The sequence below is a fragment of the Lissotriton helveticus genome, chromosome 1_1, assembly GCF_964261635.1.
Source record: "Lissotriton helveticus chromosome 1_1, aLisHel1.1, whole genome shotgun sequence".
In the NCBI taxonomy this organism is placed as follows: Eukaryota; Metazoa; Chordata; class Amphibia; order Caudata; family Salamandridae; genus Lissotriton; species Lissotriton helveticus.
The window spans coordinates 1,053,762,626-1,053,785,134 of NC_136057.1; the positions used below are offsets into that span (position 1 = coordinate 1,053,762,626).

The 22,509-nt window shown below is 44.7% G+C and overlaps 1 protein-coding gene across 1 annotated transcript in view; it reads right to left on the reverse strand.

Moving 5' to 3' along the window:
- MAPK8IP2 (mitogen-activated protein kinase 8 interacting protein 2) overlaps positions 1-22,509 on the reverse strand; it is a 216,930-nt gene that overhangs the window by 113,377 nt on the left and 81,044 nt on the right. The window contains exons 2-4 of the mRNA XM_078677937.1: positions 14,701-14,806; positions 4,434-4,667; positions 1,775-1,874 (exon numbers count right to left, since the gene is read on the reverse strand). Coding sequence (XP_078534063.1) covers positions 1,775-1,874; positions 4,434-4,667; positions 14,701-14,806 — 440 coding nt within the window. The remainder of the gene's footprint in view (positions 1-1,774; positions 1,875-4,433; positions 4,668-14,700; positions 14,807-22,509) is intronic.

The following is a 22,509-nucleotide window of genomic DNA, read 5'->3' on the forward strand; positions in this document are numbered from 1 at the left end:
CCTGTTAATATTTCCTCTTAAGAATCCATTCGTGCAAGTATTGATAGTAACATAATTAAAGGTATTGCTCTAAATGTTGTACAAATGTACACAAAACCTTTGTGATGAATGGATCCGCACTATCAAACTTGAACTCTCTGCTTCTTTGTGTTATATTTTTGTGTTTACATTTGATCCTATACCCATCAATGCCAATTTCAGAGTTTTTAGAGTTTTTATACAGTTACCTACCATTAATACCATTTTTAAATTTTAATATTTTTTGTGAATTTGGGATGAGCGTTGTTAAGATATAGTCTTGCCAAACAATTTCATTTGCTTTTTCAACGTATTTTTTGCCACCCTTTTAAAAAAAAAAATGTTATTTTTGAATTTTGGTTTGAGAACAAGCCTTGGTGCACAGAATCAGTCGAGAACCAGCACTCATTCTCAGAGATTCACAGAGTGCCATAGACCTTGATACTGGACTCGCTTTATCAAATATAATATTGTTTTCCTGTTTTTTTAACAGATAAGGTAGTTTTGGTGGGTGGTGCAGGAGTTTGCTTACTTTACCATTGCATTGTTTCCCATTTTTTTCAATGGACAAAGTAGTCAAAGTTTGAAACTGAATTTTATGTGCATGAACAGTCGTCACGAAAATCTCCATAACTGTAATGCTTACATTTTGGGACGTTTCTCAAAAGCCGCTGAATAGATATACACCAGATCACACAAAAAACACAGAAGGCTCTGTACTCTCTCTATATGACCGATTTGGTGTTCATCTGTCCAGCATTTGTTTCTGTAGCCTTGATTAACACGCCTGTCTGAGAAGCAAAATGGACAAACTAATTTTGGGATACCTACATAATTCTTTTGTTGACAGGTTTGACAGCGTAGGGTGGTCTTGCCCCAACTTTTTGCCTACCTCCCTCCCTTATTCTGACCTCATTTTTTCTGGTTTTAGAACTCTGTGCACTTTGCCACTGCTAATTAGTGCTACAGTGCTTCATTGAATAAGCTGCATGAAATATTCCGAGTTCCACCAGATGTGAGTACCATATTTTATGCCATGTGCAGATTCATAAAATTGTCCCAAAGTTATTATCAAAATAAAAAGTACTATTCTTGTTTAACTCTTTTGTTCAAAAGCACAAAGTTGCTCTTACCGACTATCTGAGTGTGGGTTGTGTAGCCTTTCCAGTTTTCCCTTTCTTCCTCCTCTCTGTTCTTTACCACTTTCTCTTTACTTCTCTTTCCCTAATATGTATTTACCAGTGGCGGCCTGCATGGTTCATGGGTGGTGGAGCGGGTTGGGGGTGGATGCGAGGGAAAGGGTGGTCGGGCGAGTGTGACCATAATAATAATAAATGCTCCTGCAGCCCACATGGAGAACGGGGAAAGTGTGTATGACTGGTTTGGGTGGCCCCAGAGGGCGGACCAGTCACTGCGCACTTAGGAGGGGGCAAACCACTCCTCCCCTGCCCTGCTCCGAGAGCAGAGCAGCCCCCCACCCGCCAGCCCGCAAAGCAGCACAAACATAAAATTCTAATAACTGAAAGTTATTATCATTTTATGTTTCTACTTCTTATCTTGCACTACTGGTAAGCAGTGGAGCGACTCTACTCCGCCATAGCGGGGGAGCCTCCACTGGTACTTACCCAAATAATCCCTCTCTGTATCTCCTTTTTCTTTATATTCCACCTCACTTCTTATCCTTCTCCCCTAAAGGTAATTTTTTATGTTACATTGGCTTTGTTTACACTGCATGGTTACCGGTGTGCACGCTCACCCTTATGTGAAGAGGCAGATGAAGAGGAAGAGGTATGAAGCAGTGTGTCCTGCCAGGTTGCCTTTTGAGGGGCTGAATCTCCATTGTTGTTCAGTGAATCCTTTGAAAAAAAGAAATAACCATAATTAAAATAGTGAATGTCGAAATGCACAAGAAACATTGAAATGACCAACACATGCAATAACAATTTTATCAGAACTGAGGCTCTTTTGTGTGAAAGAAATGTAAAGCGTAAAGCGTGTAGTGAATGCAGCACATGCAGGGTCTGAGTGAATAAGAGTAGTGGCGGCAAGTGGAATCCATTTTGAATATACCCGACCTGGCTTAGCACAAGATGAGGGGTGAAGACTATAGTCACTGCCACTTTTTTGTCTCCCTGTTTTGGGTACTTCAGGATGGAGACAGCCGGCTAATAGAAGGATTACTGTAAATAAAGGCTGTGTCTGGAGAACAGCCTGGAAAAAACACTTTAAAGGAGTATAACCGCAAACTGGTTTGAAAGTTTGAGACAGTGATGTCACATCCTCTGTCTAGAAGCTGCTGGTAAAAGTAGGACCCAAACCACCTCACTATGGTCCAGTTCCCAAATACTTTAAGACTGAGGAAGGGAGTTTTACACAGCATGCCCAAAAAACTGTTGTGCAAACAGGGCTGGTGTCTGCCTGACAACTCTTCTACAAATGGTGAAGGGACAACACTTGAAGTCTGGATTTTTTACTAGAGAAGCCGTGGGGCTACCCTCAAGCCCCAAGAAGCCTGCCTGCCTGCTAAGAGAGAGGGAAGGTGTCTGCTTGGCCTTGCAGGAGGAGAGTCTAGGACGAGCGAGGTCAGCCCATCGTCAGTGGCTGTGGAACTCCAAGAATCAGCAAACTGCTCAAGAGCGATCTAGAGGTGACCATAGTGCTTGTGGGCCTCCCTAAACTCCCACTCCCGCTACTGTAGGGGAACTGTATCAGCATGCTCCTCATCATCCCAGCTGTGGCTTCTACTGCATGATTGTCGTGGCCTACCAAGGGCTGCACCTACCTTTGTTCCACTTGGGCCCACAGCTTTCCAAGACTGCCAACTGCGTGACTCACAGGCTTTATAACATTCCAGTGGAGTTGCATCACAGAAAACTGAGTTGGCCGGGACCGTGCCTGCACCTGCATGTGACCCAGTGACATGACCTCAAAAACAGAGGGTGGGGGGATGCGCTCCAGATGCCGCACATGCATGGCTTAGACATGCACTGAAAGACTATCGGGCTCGTCATAGCTACTTCTGAGTGTGCGGGAGGTCTGCCCTAGAGCAAGACAGCACCAGCCTCATTTATGAGGAATTTGTGCAGGGCAGTGCTGCCCCGCGCCAATGTGAAGGGGCAGTTATGCACTGTGTTTATGAAATACAGTGAATTCCTGTGCTTTCCTCCTGCGTTGGTTCACAATTTGCTGACTACCGCCAATGTAATCCATTGCAGGCAGGATTGGTTTTTTTGCAGGTAGGAGAACATTCCTGCACAAAACCATCCTGAGAGGAGTTTTCCTCTTTCTATGTGTGCTGCAGAAGTTATGCCTGCTCTGGGGAGGCATAAGGTTTTGGTGCTGCCCCTAGTTTACGTGATGAAGTACATCTGGGGCAGGGTCAAAATCCATGGGTGCTGCTTGGGAAAACCCACTGCAACGCCCCTGGAACTCCTCCTTGATGCAGAGTAAGGCAAGTCAGCAACTTGTGCTGCTGTGTCTTACTCCATATCTATGAGGCCATGATAAGCCACGCAGAGTGGCATTGCATCGCCTCATAAATATGATCGAGAGGGTTAAGCCGTCAGAACGGCAAAAAAAGGGGATGCTCTGGCAGCGCAAGCCTCGTAAAATTAGCCCTTTAGTACTTATTAACCTAACCGTGGGTGTAGCACTTTGCTTCGCCCACGGAGTGGGAGTAGTGTTGCCTACTTCGCGCTACACAAAGTAGCCATAGTAGGCAACACTACACCCACTCCGTGGCGGTGCGAAGTTACCCGCCACCCTCCTCCCTCCCGCCCTCTTCTACAACCCTATTTTTCATATTACATACAGTAAAATAAAAGGAAAATACCTTACCATGGATGCGGCGTCCCGGGGCTCCCTCATCCTGTAGACACGCCGACTTCTTCAAACACACACACAGACACACACACACACTGTGCTCTTACAGTCAGGTTTGAGCTGTAATACTGGCATACACCTTCCAGGCCCACTTGCTCGCATGTATGCTGAGCCGATCTATCCTTTGTTCCTCCACCTTGACTGGCTAACCTGCTCCCCACATTTCATTACAGCCGGTTATCCAACTATTTCAACTACACCCTGTGTGCTCTTGAGAATGGCATAAAGTTGACTAAAAATAATCAAAACTTGAGATAGCCAGCAAATACATTGCTTCATAATATGCTGGGACTTTTCTGACCCCAGTCCTAGAATCCTCAGGAACAAGTGTGTGTTAAAAGATTTGATGTAAACTAGGTATATTTGCTTTATGCATGCACACAGGCAAGGGAGTAACTACTAGATAACAAAAATATGTTCCCACCAGCTTTTCATGACCAAACACTGCACTGTTAGGCTTACCTGCTCTCTGTGTCTCTAAAAAGCACCGTGTGGCCATCTGCTACACTTATCACCGCACTGCCAAGCCTTACCTGTGATCCTGGTGCCATTAGATTGAGGGTCGTTGGACGGATCTTCCGCATGTCCTCGGTGGAGGGTGATGGGATTGGAGAGACCGAGGGTGATGGTGGAGCATCCATGTCATTTACATCTTCATCATCCTCCTCGTCTTCATCATCATCGTCAATCATTTCAAACTCTTGAAAATCATCTTGGAAGGTGCAGATTGGGTGAATCTGCTCACACCGTTCCAGCACCAAACAGTCCTGCATTGAAGAGAAATCAAAGGGTTAGCAAAAACAGAGCAATAGTTCCACCATGGAGGACAAACCCATGGGCATGTAATGCACATCGGGTTAGGTTAATAGGGTTGTTAGTACACCCCTGCTGTACTGGACAACCTTAAAAATGTAGCGCTAACACACTGAATATACTGGGAGAAATGTGGAGAAGTGGAGAAGTGTGGCTCAATGGTTAGAGCGGCAGACCCTGATGCAGAGGTCTAGCCCGGGACCAGGGTTCAATTCCCCGCCTCGGCGGGTCTTGGGCTCAAAAATTCCACGGACCTGATAATTCTCGACTCGGTGCCTATTCCAATCATGGAGTCCCACTCTGCAACTCTGGGCAATAGCTTGCATAATCTCCACAACTGCCCCCACAACACTAAGGATGCCTGGCCTCCACCTTGGGGGTGCCCAGGAGTGGACACCTCACAGGGAAAGCCAGGATGGGTTCCACAGCGGTATTCGTACAAGCGCCGAGAGACCCCTAGGGGTGCTTCGTGCGCTATACAAGTATCCCCACAAATGAACCAGCAGCAAGGCAACCAGCACATATCTAATAGGATGCATCTAAAAATCAGAAATGGAGCAATGTAGGTGTCAGTATAAATATTCAACTGGCATATAGCTGTCGATCCCCAATAATTGAATAAATGCCGGGCATCAAAGATGGAGCTGTCGGCATGTCCACAAAAATGTATACTCACAAAGACACACATGCACAGCTAGCAGGGGAACAACCAAGTACCCCAAATAAAGCTTTATACTAGTAGCGAGGAGTATGGAAAGTGTGTGGGGGGGTGGGGTGCACTTTACCAACCTAAGACCTTTACGGAGTCCTAAACATATGATATGCACCGGAAAACAGGGAAGGGCAGATAGGGGTGTCAAGACGAATATCCACCAGGGAACAGCATCTCCATGGATTGTATTCATGGAGAAGAAATAAGCATGTAAGCTCACACATCCGAAGGTGGTACCTTCAGTGAGTTCTCGCTCTATTTTAGAAGGTATGTCCTTTGAAGTGGGAATTAAGGTGTAAAGAGGAACCTGAGTGTGGGCATAAAGAATGGCTCAACTCAAACCTTTGAAAGACACTGTGGAAACATGGGTTCAAAGAAGCAACGGGGAGGGTGCACATGGCAGCGGCTGTTCGAGGTAAGGCGTTTCCTCTGAAGAACTTCTTTGTGATCATCCACTCGAAATCTCAGGATAAAATTACTGTTAAAAAAATAGTGTGACTATTTGTTGTGCTCTACTGAACATGCTAGATATATGTACACGCTGTCTGAAATGCGATCTGAGTACGGCTTGGTAGGATCCATCGGAATCTAGAAGCACATTAAAAACAAATTCTCGCAAGATGAAAGATGAAATAAATTTTCTTTGGATGTTGGTAGGGCACTTCCGAACGAATAATGCCCGGCACTTTATTTTACTTACACATTATCTACCCACAACAATATTTGGCTGCGCTTTTGAAGCCATGCATTGTTAAGACTTTTATGCAGAATAAGTTTCATTAAAGCTCCAATAAACTAGGGTTTGGTGTGGGACCTAAGAGACCAGGTTGTTGTAGGCTTGGAGGTTTAGATGAAGAATCGTGTAAACACTTTCTATGTAAATGTCCAACATTTGAAAGATTGCACATGATTGAACTGAAACTCAGTTAACTGTAGGACTGCTCTAAAAGCGGGAAAACTGTTGGTCCCACGAATATGTTAATTTTAATTTGTGAGTTTTATAAATCTCGTGTTTAAATATTTAATGGGATTGGGAGGTTTTTAACTGTTTTTATTACCTGTTTTAGGTCTCTTTTCGGAGAAGTGCTTTTAAAAGCATATTAGTGCATTCCTCTTGCTAATAAAGAACCTGAATTGATTCTGATGAAAGGAAGAAGACAATGCACAGCCGAAATGTGCAAATACGTTCCTACAAACAGGCAGGGAGTCCTCACCCTCGTTGCAGAGCAGACAGACAACATGAAATCCAACTGAATCGGACTTAACAAGGTAGTCAAGGAAGAGACAGCCAACAACTAGGCTGGTCATCACGAGGTCAACGCCTGGGTTTACTGCACATTTTTCATTCAGTCTAATTTGCACTTGGATGTACCTTGCTTACCTGCATCTAGTTGATTGTTTTGCCATTTCAGAGTGCCTGGAAAAGTGTTCCTAGAGCTCAGTGGTTGACAATGTGTCGTTCTAACCAAGCCTCGCTTGCTTTGCGCTGCAGGAACTGAAAAGTGTTTTTGGTCCTTCGTCTGAGACCTTCACCAACTAGTGTTATATTATGAAGTTGCTGCGGCACACGGAGAGTTGGGAGCAAGCACAGACCCCTACTTGTTTACTCTTGCAGCCATATCTACTGGTATTAATTGTTAAGTGCTGAGATGTTGATGGATTGTGGACTAGCTATGGAGTTTAGTCCCTAAAACAAATGAGGTGATTTGTTTCTATGAAGACAAGGGAAGGAAGAACAAGGCGACCTAGGTGGGTGCTCAAACAGTGCCCAGGGCAGAGGATCTCCTAGACACCGATGCCTCTTGCATACGGCTCCATGATGGATCTCGGGTAGAGGTACTGTAAAGTTGCCGGATCATTCACTGGTAAAGACCGTCATAATATATCTCTCAGACTCTTTTCGATCCTTGTCATCCCATATGGCAATTTATGAAGAAGGGGTTGACTGGTTTTGAGCAGCTTTAACTGAGATAGCTCAGTGGTGTAGTTGTTTTTATGTCAGACTGGGATCATCACCCTGAACACGTCATGTTAGAACTAGGCTGAATCATTACTGTCAGCTCTGGCAGTCAAAGCTGAGAATTTCCAGTTTTCCCTTGGCAGGGAATGTACCCTATATGAAAAGAGATATGGTCACTAGCACACCTTGAGGTAATTGCTTGTCTCGCTTTTACGATAATAGACCAATAGTAATCTTTCTGTAGCGTGCTGCTGGGTGTCTTAGGGCTGACTGTCCCTAAGTTATCTGAATCAATCATAAGTCGGTGCGGGACTATTGTCACGACCTTAACCTAGAGCACTGCTGGGGTGAATCTTTATCAAACTTCTTTCATAAATGTTTGTGGAAAAATTAAACTCATTCCATACACAAAAGAATTACACTTTACAAATCATCTTGAGTTCATCTCTGTTTCTATAATTTTCTTATTCATTAAAGATATCCATATCATTGATATCTTCTTGTAATTTACATGTTTTCCAGTGAACAAGTCATTCCTTCATGACTACATATACATAATGTTTTCATCAATCATACACAAATTTTGCTTTTTCCATCAATGTTATTAACATTCAACATGAAATTGATGATGGCGGCGGTTGTTGATAGCTGGCCAATTGGTTGACTGGTTTTGAGCAGCTTTAACTGAGATAGCTCAGTGATGTTGTTGTTTTTATGTCAGACTGGGGTCTTCACCTTGAACACGTCATGTTAGAACTAGGCTGAATCACTACTGTCAGCTCTGGCAGTCAAAGCTGAGAATTTCCAGTTTTCCCTTGGCAGGAAATGTACCCTAACCAAGTCATTACTATTGCTTGTGTAAGCCTAGGTCAAAGCCTTGTGCAGTCTGTCCTGTCCAAAAGTCCTGGAAGCTGAGAAGCGGTTTCCCTGGCACAGCTTGGCACTATGTCAAGTTGCTGTTGACTCACGTAAATGGGCCATCCCTGGCAAGGTTACTCTTGAAGATGTGCAAGCAAATATTCTAGATCCCACCACTGTAGGGGGCATATTATCAAGGACCTGTGTTAAAATTATTGCAGTTTTATCGGCAGCGATAATGGGCTTGATAATACGCCCTTGTTAATTCCCATAGAAGCCCATGTTAACACCAGAACATGGGCTTCTATGGGAATTAACAAGGGCGTATTATCAAGCCCATTATCGCCAAAAACAGCGATAATTTTAACACCGGTCCTTGATAATATGCCCCTAGGTTTTAGCACCTGCTCCAAAGTGCCATAGCTGAGGTTACATGTTCAGACACAAGTAGTGATCTTATGGCCAGAACAACTTCTCTGATGGCAGTGAGGAGCCTCAGCACAGCTAACTCATGTAAACAGCAATGGAGTGGAGGGAACCATAGCGTACACTCAATCTACTGCACAGGAACGAAAATGTGCAGTCAATTTGTTTTTATTTTGCCCATTACCAGGTAAATTATTTCCAGTCACAGCAGTAAAACATAGTAAAAACAAATACAGATTAAAAATATAACTAGATAATAAAAGCTCGTTGAATAAAACACAGTGATCACTAAAACGAAGATGTAAAAGATAGCAAGTTCAAATCCAGAAAATGCGAAAACTGGCAGGTTTCCGGCAGCTTTCTGAGGTGGATTTGTGAGTAGCATTTCTGACACAGCCTCATGGGTTCTGCCGAGATACAAGGGCAGAGTAAAGTGGGTGGTTGAATGCAAATGATTTCCAGAGAGTTGAGTCTTTAATGAAGTAAAGCCATATCCATTTCCCCACTTCGTCAGTGGTCGAAATAGATCTCATTCGTCCTGACTTCCTGATATACTGAATGAATGAATGAGGTCATTTATATAGCGCAGCTTTCAATCCGAGGAGCATCTTGGCGCTTGAGGTAGAGGTTTAATGGACAATCTATTGATCTACTGGGGTACCAGACCAAGATCCAACACATTTCACGACAGGGGGTCACAGTGAGGCAGTACAGCATGGATATCCCGGTCTTGATAGGGGCAGTATCACAGTGACAGAAACTGATGTGTAGTCCTTTTGTAATAGACCTCTTTCCTGTGTATGCTGCATTCCCTTCTCTCTCTGCCATGAGTATTTTTCAGTATTAATATCTCTTGAATGAAATGCGTCTGATTGAATGTTCTCACGCGACTCAATTATTTTGAGCACCTACGATGATTTGGGATGACCGATGGAGGTATTTTTACTTGCCGACTCACATAGGTGCAGGTGCGCGGCTTGGAACATATATGGACCCAAAGACATACTTTCAGTCACTCTTTGCAGTGTTCAGTGTCCTTAACCTTCCCGCCAGGGACCATTCCAGAACTTTTCTAGGCTGTAATGGAAAGCACATTGATCTATGGGATGATTGCGTCAGCTGAATAGTCATTGACAAAAGGGTGGTTGAAATGAGATTTATAATCCCTTCCTTAAGCATGATACCTTGCCACTGACAGGCTATGTCCTTCACAGGATTGACTTCAGTTACTGTATATACTGGAAACTCTACTCCTTTTGGCTACTTTGATGAGTCTGAAGACACTTCACCCCTTCTGTACCATACTCTATTGTAGGTCGCTCCAGAAATTAGATCTGTCAGTGTCTCAAAATTGTGGCGCAAAGGCTTAGGCCCAGATGCATCAAACAAAAATCCGCTCGCAAAGGGGCAGATTCTCAGAATCTGCCCCTTTGCCACCGGTATTTTTGCATTTGGGATGCATCATCCCAAATGCAAAAATCGCAAATTGAGAATTCACTAAATTGCGATTATTTGCATTTAAGGAATCTCAAATTGAGATTCCTTAAATGCAATGCATGAAAGTTTTAAAAATAGCGTATTCGCTAATAGGGCACGCAAATTACCATGAAGTACAACTTCATGGTAATTTGCAAAAACTTTGAAAAATGCACTAAAGTGCATTTTTCAAAGTTTCGTGTTGCGCACACACATTCCCTAAGGGCATGTGTGTGCGTAACATATGTGCACAGATCAATTTTAAGGGTGCAACAGGGTGTCCTTTGGACACCCCTGCACCCTTGAAATCGTAATCTCAATTTGCGAATCGCTAATTGCGATTCACAAATTGAGATTGTCTTCCCATTCATTCCTATGGGCCTCTAGGCCCATAGGAATGAATAGGGAGGTATTCCTTAATTGTGACTCGCAATTTGCTAGTCACAATTAAGGAATTCTAAGAAATCGCTACTTTTTTAGTGATTTCTTGATGCATTCCATTTTGCTATTCCTTAATAGCGAATCGGTATTTTTTGCTATTAAGGAATCGCAAAATGGGTTGTTGATGCATCTGGGGGTTAGACCTCAGTGTGTGAGGGTCCTCAAACCTAGACCTCGGTGCATGAGGGTCCTCAAAGGCAATCTGATCCACGTGTCACACACAGCCAGTAGAGGCGGCTTGTACAGCATTCACAATTACATGCTGCGTACAGTATACAGCGAATACTGTGGAGAACCTTACAGTAAGAGCGCATGTAGCTGTATTTAACATCTGTGATAACTGATATAGCACATACTAGGGATATCCCCACACTAGGGGTACCTATAATGTGCACACTGTGGATATACTCAGATGGTGCTCAAATTCAATTGGTGCTTACTGCTTATAAGGCATACAGTGGATATTCCATATTTACTTTCAGGAAGTACAAGACACCACAAAATGGATTAGGTGGCAGTGAGGAGGCACATGTGCAGCAAAACTGTATATACACAAAGCACACATACACTACAAACAACATGGAGAATCTCACACTCAGAAGACGCTTATTCAGCACATACTATTGATATACTTACATCCAAGGAGTGCTTACACATGATTCCAGGTCAATTCACCATGGGGAATTCACAGTGGCGTGCCCCCTACCGGGGAATGCCCAATACACAAGAAGTGTGTTTGAGCCTTTTTGATCGCGCGTGGATCACATGGTGGGGACTCTCCAGCGCCTTCCCATGCCTTAGTGGCTGCATCAGCTCTGTCTTCTTTATGCGGTGTCAGTATTGTGCGAGGGAAGTGTCCCAGTGCAGTGCCCTGGGGATGCAACCTGGGCAGACCAATCAGCTGTGAATTCACTGCACACCATCAGATGCAACATGGAACATACTGCATTGTGCACACACTGGTTATTCTCACAGCCATGGTGCACTTTCACTGTATATACTGACTATATTTAGTTGGAGTGTGCAAATTCAGGACGTACTTTTGAGATAATTAAAGTGAGGGCCTCTAGAACAATACTTGCTGTTGATATACTCAGGGGGGTTTCGCCCTGCACAAACTACATATTCTCACAGTGCAAGAATAATTATCTAATGCTATGCTAAATGCTCCATACACGAGCAAAATTCTGGAGAGAGAAGCCAAGTTCAGAAGTGCGTGTAACAACACTAGTTATTACACAACTGCCTATCAGGTTCCAGGTCCGCAGAGTAAAGGAAACAGTCAGTGGCGGCTCCTTCGCTAAGGCGGAGGAGCGTCGCCCCACTGCTTTTCAGCAGTGTAACTAAAGGAAAAATAAAATGATAATAACTGAATGTTATTATGGGGCGAGGCGGGCGGGCCACTCTGCTCTAGGAGCAGGACAGGGAAGGAGTGGTTTGTCCATTCCAAGTGCGCATGAATGCGGCCAGGTAAATAATTATGCGCACTTTGCATGTTCTCCACCCAGCCTGCAGTACAGCCTGAGTGGAGAACATGCCCAGGCACCCAGCCTCCAGATGAGCGCCGAGCCAAGGCGCTCAGATCAATCACAACGCTGCATTGCAGCATTGTGATTGGTCAGGGGAGCCTGGGAGCTTCCTGGGTCCTGTTCCAGCTGAGTCCTGATGTGGATGAGAGACGCAGCGGCAATAAGGGACGTTTTTGTTGGGGGTTTTTGCATTTCCACCTGCCCCGCCACCCCCGATCCATGCCGGCTGCCACTGTCTCAGTTATGTAAATGGAAGAGATGACGGGCATACCCAGAGCGTAGCCCCAATGACTCAGAGCCAGCAGCTGAAAAATAAATAGATATTTTAATATTGTTTTATTTTTCAGCTGCTTGCTGAGCCAGCGTGTGTTGCGAGGGGCGGGGCTGGGCCATGGGAGTGAGGAGGAATGGAATGCTATGTGCACTTCTAAGTGCGCATGTCTGTTTGGCCGACCGTCTTAGGCCGGCCAAAGAGACATGCACAAAAAGGTTTCTCTAACCAGGCTGTATTCTACAGCCGGGTGGAGAAACAGCACAGACTCCCAATGCTGAGCAGAGCGTCAAACAAGCCTGCTCACACCAATCCCAGTGATTGATGTACAAAGACAAAGCCTAACTGTCCCTTCTTTTCTTCTATTGTGTTTCTTCGTATACTCCACAGGATTGCAGTGAACTTCGAACGTGAGGTGCTTATTTACAACAATTTGACGCAGGGCAGCACTGTACTTCAATTTGCTGCGCTGCATCAAAAGGAGCAGGCAGGAATGCGCTGTATCTATGAGATGCAGCGTATTCCTGTCTCTCTTACACTGTGCTGGCGCACAAATACCTGCGTAGCGCCAACGCAGGCACCCTTGCACCGTGGCACAAGGATGCCTACATTGAAATCAGGTTGTTTTTGTGCAGGAAGGGACACAAACAACCTTATATCACCCCTGGGGAAGCGCAGGCTTTTAACTCATTCCCAGGTTTACAGCATGTTGTAAATCTGGGAATGGGTCAAATACCACGGGTGTTATGTGGGGACACCCACCGCAGCCAGCGCTGGATGTAGGGTGGTGTGGCCGCATTGGGTGCTGACCTGGAGGGGGGCACTGACCTCAGGGGAGGCCACTGTGTTTAGCAATAACTTAAGATTTAAAAGCACCTGCTGCAGAGTTCCTTGTGTGTCCAGCTTTCAGCCAGCAATGCAAATCTCAAGATAAGTATTCAGACTCATTTTCCTGCTAGACAGAGAGAGATCGTGTTTTGTCTGGTGGCAGGTTTGACTCGCCATAAAGCAGCACAGAGGGTTAATGTGCCTGTTGCAAACAACGGCTCTGTATTTTATGTTGATAGCTGAGTGGATTAGTAAAGTCAGCCCTAGCCAGTGTTTTAAAACAAATGACATGCATGTTTGGGAAGGGCTATGGAGAGATGAGGGGCACTTTTGCCGGGAGGTAGTGAGAGAATCCAAGTAGGAGGTCATGGGGGGGGGGGGCAACAAAAAAAGTTGTCGTACTGGGCACCACCAGAACGCCCATGACATGCCTCCCTATCGCAGTGTTAGGCAATGCAGCGACTTGTGCTGAGTTGACTACCACCCTATCTACGAGGCCATGAAGAGCCAAGCAGGGTGACTTTCCCTGCCCTCGTAGATATGATTGAGACTGAGTCTTTAACATGTCACTGACCCACCGTTAGGCGGCCCGGTAGAAGGGAGAGAAGCAAAGGAGGGCAGCTACGCCCTCAGCCCATTACTGCAGAAGTCACTTTATTCCACTGCTGATTGCTTTGGTTGTTTTCTTTGCGCTTGTAATAGAATGGCACAGGTTACCTGGACTGACGTCACCACTATTTCCCAGTGGCAGGTGTGGGTAGTTATTCTCTCTAGACCATCTCATAAAGCCTGGTAGGATGAAGGTTTGTAACTCTGGTGGGTCTCAGCTGGTAGCTCCCGCATCTAGAGGTGACAGACCTGCACCTCTAGTGGCAGCATGCCACTGCCTAAGCCACAACTTGACTTTGGCATCGAAAGCAGCTCCTAATGACCAAACATGGATGATCAGAAACAAATGTGGGTGTTTGGAAGCTGAGGTGGTCCTAGGGCCAGAGAGTATTGCTAAAGTTCATACTCCTAAGGTTAAATTGGCTTTGCCTCTGTGACAAGCAGAACAGGGACCCACTTCACAAAAGAGATGAGCCTGTATCCTCTTCTTGTCTTCTCTCAAAGTGGTTATTTGAAACACTTCACACACTTGTAATGTCCCAATTACAGGAGAAGTGCAGCCATTCACGTAAGAATCCTTTCAGGAAGGGCCACTGTCGCCTTTAGCTTCTAGCTAACCTTCCTCGGGGGTCAATACACTGTGCAGAGTATGGGTTGTGAGCTTGACCAGTCCCAATTAAAGATGGCTTCAACCCTCTTCGAACCTTCTGAATCTTCAGACGTTACCTCCAAATCTCATATTCCCAGCCAACACGCTGCCCCCGCTTAAGGGCGGGTCTCTGTCCTTCCCTTATGCAGTTCAACAAAGGCCCTTCATTACTCTCCCAAGTGCATAGAATGCATCAGAGACACGGTTGGGCCTCTCCCCGCCACTTACCTTCTCATAGTGGTCCGAGTCATAGTTGAGGCCTATCCCACAGTCATCCGTGATTTCAGACAGGTCCTCGTCATCAAATTCTTCAAGACTGATATCTTGAGAGGGCCTGTAGGGGAGGTAAGAACAAGACATGTCATCGATCCTTCACAGCCAAGGCCAAGGTTCTCCCCCCAATGTTGTGCATTGAGAAAGTACAGGTATGAGTAACACATACAGTGCCATGGTTGCTACTTACCCATGCCACCAGGATCACCTCTAGCCTGTTAAGAGTGTACTGAATGCTTGGGCTTGTAACATACATAATGAGAAAGGTATAACTACCAATCCCAGAGCACTGTTGACAAAAACACAAAACGGGCTAATGGTGCTCCTCGTGACATGCTGTTAGGAAGCAACAAGAAACAATGTAATGGGCACACAGGTCAGAATCTGGGCACCCGAGGTCGGAGTGATAATCACATATTCACACAGGGTGATTTTTTTTTTTGACAAGCCGTTATTAGTGTGTAAAAAACCCTGTATTGTTTTCCTTCATATGCTCATATAGAATTATTTGGCGAGCTTCCTTCCAAAATCACAGATATTGTTCTTTTCAGAGACAATTGGCATGTGTTTGATTCTGTGCTGACTCACAGCCCTGTGGCTTTATCAAGGCTGGACGTGTGTCATGAAAGCAGTCACTTGGCATACGTTATGACAAAAGACACTGAAATATTGAAAATAAAGAGATAGTGTGCTTAGCAAAGTATAGCCCGTGCCTATTTATGTGAATCAAATTGGCGAGGCATTATACATATGATGTGCACAGGAAGAGAAGATAAGTGCTCTTGTGTCACACCTGTGTCATATTCTGTCGCCTATAAACCAACCAATCATGATGCAGGACAAGAGCAACGTGAGCAATATTTATTTATCTTTCTTCAGTTCGGTTCTTACATTGTTCTCTGGTCTATGCAAAAAATATCAAAGGGAAACCAAGTTGAAGTTTGGAAGGGGAGATATATACCGGCAGAGGTTAACTCTATCTCTGGAAGAGAAAGCTCACCGTAGCCTCGTGGTTCTATGTGAGCGGGGGGGGGGGGGGGGGAGAAGAGAGGGAAGTGTGGCCCATGTGGTGCAAGTGACAATTGAGGCATGACCTAGAGGGAACACAGAGGTCAGAGAGCTAACCTCCAGTCTTTTGTTCGAATAAACGTGTCAGGGCGGGAGGACGCTGTATCTATGTTACAAACAGTATGGGGGGGGGGGGGTCAGAGATTATCCCTCACAGACCACATACTGACCTGCTGCTCCTGACCACGTTGTTACTCACCCACCTGAGACCACATGGTAAGTAATCCACCCTGTCTTCGAATCTACCTGCTTTTCTCCTTTCCCACCAATGCCCACCCGCCATCTTACTTACACTTTGGTACTGTATCCCTTTTTTCAAATATTTATATCACCATTCTGCCCGGACATGTTCTTTCTAACCAAAACTGGAGGTACGCTCCCTGGCTTCTTTTGTCCTTCCAGAGAGAACAAGGGAGCAACAGGGGTTTGAGGTACACTAACCCTGCTAGGCAGAGAAGACTTCCTTCAAGTGTGTCATCACATGCTGTACTCTTCAGTTAAAGCCTTACACCTGACCTTTCTTCAAGTCACAGTGAGTCATCACATGTTGTACTCCTACCCCGAAGTGCTAGACCTGAGCTTTCTTCCTTCAAGGGCGTCATCACATGCTGTACTCCTAACCCCAACCTTTAGTGTACTCCTAACCTGTGCTGTACTCCTAACCCTAGACACGAGCTCTCTCCCTTCAAGAGCGTCTTCACGTGCTGCACTCCTAACCTGAATAGTTTTTCCTCCTTTATCATCACTTATCAACCCCCAGGATATAACTATACATTTCTGGGGGAAACTACTGTCTTAACACGTCCAATCCACAACCAATAAAATCATTACCATTGGAGACATCAACATGGGAGTAGATTGCACAGTAAGAAAACCTGCGTCAGGCCTAACTGAGAAGGTTCTATCCTTAAACTTTTCACGAATGGTGCCCTAGTTACACAGCAATTTACAACCAGAACTCTACAGTCACTCACAACATGGAGTCTGCAACTTTACCTCTGAAGCCACAATTCTGGCCGGACTAATCTTTTTTATTCATTTTTATTGAAGATTACAGAGAACAGAGTTGCAGCTCCCACAGTAGTAACACATTACAATCATGTGTCTTCACAATGTACAACGGACATCGGTGCCCAGCATACTTTGTTGAACTGCTAGCGCGTGCCATCAGAGCTTGATGCCTGGGAGACCATCAGTTTACACTGAAAGCCTTCTCCTTCACCCAAACAACATATCCCTCTTCAACAGGTTTCAACAGCTAGAACTGCCTTACAGGACCAACCAACTCCCACCACTGAACCCCAGAACCAACAGCCTTTCATGCATTCTGTTTATCCCTTTGAGGATGTCCATGAGGGGCCGCCCATAGGTCCTGTCTCATGCCTAAGCTGCAGTCGGTTCTTTCAGTAAGTATGCCGGCAGTGGACCCCAAATATCCTTGGGGTGAGAGGAGGGCAGCTGTAGCTCTGTGCACATTCCATTTGCTCCTTGCAGTAAACAAGGTCAGAGAACCATAGCATCCTGGCCGGTACTGCACACCTACCCCAGTGTTTATACACCTGCCGCTTGGCTATCAATAGGGCGAGTTCCTTCCTAGTCTATTCGCTTTACTGGCCTCATGTGCCCAATGCAAAACATCCACCATGGGGTCCAACCTGTGGTCCTCCTCAACCATTTCTGACAGAGTGACACCAACCTCACTCCAATACCCATTTACACATGGACACTGCCATGTGAGATGCACGAAACCCGCACCAGGCGCATCACATCTAAAACAGTTCGATTGCATGCTTAGCCCTGTTTCTCAGAGACTGAGTGGAGTATGATACAGCACATACAAATAACACAAATGAATCACACAAAGGTTACTGCTCGGCTGTGAACAGCAATACTACCAATCCTTAGCTGATATCACTATATACAGTGCTCCTTCCAATGTACTTTTGGAGCTAACGACACACACAGGGGCATCCTGTTGGACAGAGGTGTATAACGACACAAATAACTTTTTGGGTGTGTAAACTGCTCCAGTGGTACGCAACTGAGTACACAACGGGGTAATTCTTGTGGGAAGTATTTCGTATATGCGCAAGACGTGACCCTCAGCCTAAAATATAGGAACATATCTAACGGGTGTACTCAGATCCCTCTGTGAATGGGCTAATGTCTGTGAAAATACCATTGTGATGCAGATAACCCCATTTATGAATGTGTAGTCTATCAATTTGTGAAACTGCCTTGGGTTCGGTGGTAATTCCATGCCCCATCAAAGGAATAGATGGTGAGTATAACTGAACCAAACCGTTCCTGTCCCTCAATCTGTGCCAGGCCTATGCCATACTGAATACAGTATTGATCTTGTTTGAGCGGGTACATTTCGTCACACATATGTGTGCGTGTATGGGAGGAGGAGACACATTGTCTGCTTCTATCAATGCAATGTGACCGGCCATAGACAGAGGAAGCTTCTCCAGTGAACAGTTTTGTCTTCTAGTGTGAGGACTGCTTTACGATAGTTTTCTTTAATAATAATGTATATGTCTCTATGAATCCATATACCCAGATATTTCACCAGATCCTCACACTTTTCTAATGGATACTCCTGATGAAACTTGTCAGTGCTGCTGATGAGTGGAAACCACAGACTTAGACCAGTTAACAGTGATTCCAGATAGCCAACCAAACCCAATGATGGATGGTGTAAGGGGTTGAGACTGATCTCCAAATCGTAGGTATAGAGGGTCATATTGTTCACATACAAAGAGACCAGCACCACGGGCTGATGGTGGCACATGGCATATCTGGTAAAAAGTTGCCTCAGCTTAGCCGCCAGCAGTTCCACCTTGAGGACAAACAGCAGTGGCGATAACAGGCATCCCTGTTGGGTAATTCTTTTGATTTGCATGGGATCTGAAACTAAGCCATTTATTCTCCGCAAGGTGAGCGATTCTGTGTAAAAATGTTTACCCAGTGTATTAGGAATTTCGGGGAGCCCATACTCTTCAAGATGTTGAACATGTTTTGGCTACTCAGCTGAGCTGAACGCCTTTGTGGCATCTGGAAATATGGCTGCGGCACACGTCACAAAGTCTGTGCAAATAGTACTGGGTTGACCTCCCGGGTCTTTAACACCCTCTTCATCACCAACCTCAGACACCAGCCTTGCGCTTGTACCAAGCTGGAGACAGCGCTGATCGCAATCAGGTACTGAATATATTAATGGGAGAGCTTTAGATATCAGCAAACTTAAAGTGTCTATTATCTGTGATCCAGAGTCCTTAATATCTTCCTCCGAGACAAGGTCTGGGTTATACTTGACAAGCTGGCATACATAGTCGATTATAAGACAAAAGCCTAAGATCAAACCCGCCAAAGTGTATAACAGTGCTCTGGCTGAAACGAAAAGGAAAAGCTTAAAAGTGGTGGGTAAATTAGGACCCACAGATAAACTCAGCGGCATTACTGAAAGATCCAAATGTAAGAAGCCAGTAAAGAACACAAAAGCCCACGTCTCCAAATGCATCACCGAGAACCTAAGCAGGGCAAAGAAGATTCTAAACATTTAACTCCTGTGTAGACAGTCATGTGTGGGGTTCCTCAAGGATCCTCGCTGTTCCCCAGTCTACTTATGCCCTCTTGCCAATATCATCGGACCACATGGGCGAGGGTAGCCTCTGACACCAATAACACCCAGCTAATTCTGAGACTCAATATACCTGCTTCCAGATTCAGGACACCCTAGATAACTGTCTTTCTCCCATCTGATGCTGGATGAATGGACATTTCCCGAAGAGTAGAGCGACCAAAACAGAACTCTTTACGGTCCTCTTCTCTTTGGCCCACTAATAGTGCAGAAGCTCCTACACGTGCTTATAATGAAGAAAGCCTGTGCTTTAATATTGATAAAAATATCAATCTTTCTCAACAGATTAATAAATTAGTGTCTTCCTGAGACCTACAGATGAGGCTCATGATGGCAATCTTTCCATATGTTTCCTTGTATCTAAGAGCCTTTGTCATTGACGCAGGAATTATTTCCTGGCTCGATTATGCAAATGCTTGTTTTTTGGGTCTTCCTGCCCATTCTGTTAAGATGTTTAAAGGAGTTATGGATATGGCTGTGCATCTTGGCTACAATTTCAGGAGATGTTTTGAAAGCATGCATGAAGCTTCACTGACTTCCGGTTCCCAGCGTATTCACTTCCAGGTGCTCTGTTTTACCACTAGACCCTTTCATGGGGCTGGTTCTACCATCTTTTGGACCACATTGGACAGACATATCCTGAAGCACCTCCTTCGCTTCAGTTCTTTGCTCCCATTTGCCGTTCCGCAATTCAGATCAGCTTGTGGGAAGGTTGTTCTTCTTCTGTTATCACACATTTCCTCTGGAATGAATTTCCCCTCCAGCTACAGCAAATGAATAACTGAAGCCCCTTTCAGAGGGCAAAGAACACCCTCTCGCTCCTTTGAGTTATTGTTCTCTTACTGTGTGGATTCATAATGCCTCCGGTGAACAATTGTGTTTCATCAGTATATAGATAATTCAGTTATTCATTTGATATTGTTCAAGTAATACACAACCCAACTGCTGAAAAATGCCACCCTTAATATCCGTTGGAATTTGTTGAGAATACAGTCTTTTTCTTCTTTCAAGTCAACCCCCTGTTACAAGAGGAAGTGATATAAGCGGCCGAAATAAGTTCACAAGCTTCAACGGAACCCTGCTCAGAAGCATTTGTGAACAGGTATCCCACCTGTAGCAGCTGATCCCACAAGCCTAATTAAAGCCGCTGTCTTAAATGGCACTGTGCCTGACCCTCAAAACTCTCAAGTCATCACCATTCTTTCAAGAAAGGGAAGTCAACAGACGACTGCGAGAGTATGTGCAGCAGAAACTCATATCAAACAATCGCCTTTCTAATTCCGACCTTCCTGAGAGACTGGCACAACAGAAGACCTTGTCACACTAAATAGGGCCAGCTGCCTTTATCCTCCTTGACATCAATGCTGCCTTATGGCACACTTGACTACAGAATTCTAATGAGCAAGCTCAAAGAATGGATGGAAACCTCAGGAACGCATTTACTGAAGCAGAAGTGGAGGCCGTTCCTTCTCCCACATCGCAGCAAAAACTGAAACAGCCTCCCCAAGCACCTCCGGACCATCACCTCACTTCTGGAATTCCGAATGGCCCTCAAGACCTGGCTGTTGGAATGAGCTCTGGGGCCTGCATACATCTGGATACCCTATTGGGTGATTAGCTGTGCTTTATAAATCCTGATTGATTGAGGAATGCATTTGCTTGTCCTGCCAAATCATGGTCAACAACTGTGTTTAGGTTTTTATATTTCCTCATCCTGTGGTGTGGTGTGGTGCATATCTCTCTCTCTCTCTCTCTCTCTCTCTCTCTCTCTCTCTCTCTCATTTATTTTATTTATTTTTTAAACTTATAGAGCGCAACAAATACCACGAGTGGTGTCTCGGCGCTAAGCAGACAGAGCAGACAGAGGGGCACCTCTTATGCATTATTGGATAAATAGCCAAGTCTTTACTTACTCTCTCTCTCTCTCTCTCTCTCTCTCTCTCTCTTTCTCATGCATTTTGTGCACAAAATGCTGAGACAAAGTTCCAACTACCTCCAAAACAGGGAAGTTCCCAGCCAGCAATCAAATCCCTTAATAGACCAATATAGCGAAGAAGATAGTTGGGGGTTTTATGGTGTGAAATTAAGAAAGAGCCTTCGCAACCACCTCTGAATGGAACTCTGCTACCTTTAGACGATTATTTCAAACCAAAGATTGCAAACAATCTTCACTAAGTCCAACATCTGCATGAGAGAAACCGAAAAATGTGTGACCTGGGTTCATGCTATCTATAGGACTAGACTTTATTTTTCAAGATTTCAGAAGTTCGTGGACTTACAGTCAGTGCTCGAAAGTGGCATAAGTGATGAATACTGCTTAATAAACCACTAAATAAATAACAGGACTGTAGAAGGAGCTCAGCAACATAGTGTTGGTGTTCAAATTGACCACTGTATGGTACTGGAATCAGGTACTAGTGCCATAAGACACATTAGAGCAGTACTGTCAGAAACAACGCAGTCACACAATAAGATGTAGTACCCTGACATCTTGAGGGACTAAGAAAGGAGCAATGAGTACAAATTACAGATAGTCAACAGGGTTCTAAAACCCCCTGGATTTACTATTGCCGCCACTGCCCTCATGACTCCTGAGACAACGTGTAGCGAGGGTAGCGGCATGGGTAGTAAAGGTCGATTCGGTGGTAGCAGCTGATACCCATGACTTGCACCAATTGACGTTAATAATATACAATGACAATGTGTGCAGATTAACAATAATCATTTGACCACATAAACTGCCCAGAGTAAAGAACAACCCTGAGTGCACATAACAGTTACCACGAGTATCATCAACAACACACCTTTCAGAGACTAAATCAGCGACCCTGTACACCTGACACTTATTGTATGTAGACATAAACAATGGCCCTGTAGATACATAAAAAGAGTGACTGAGTCTAGAAAAACTATGGGTCACTGTGCAAAAGAAATCCTATTCAGACATAAAAAAGGCCCTCTGTATTAATAAATTATGACACCCATAAACTATATGTGTACAATTCAAAATGTAGCCATTATGCACATAAATGATGATTCTGTGTGTAGATAAT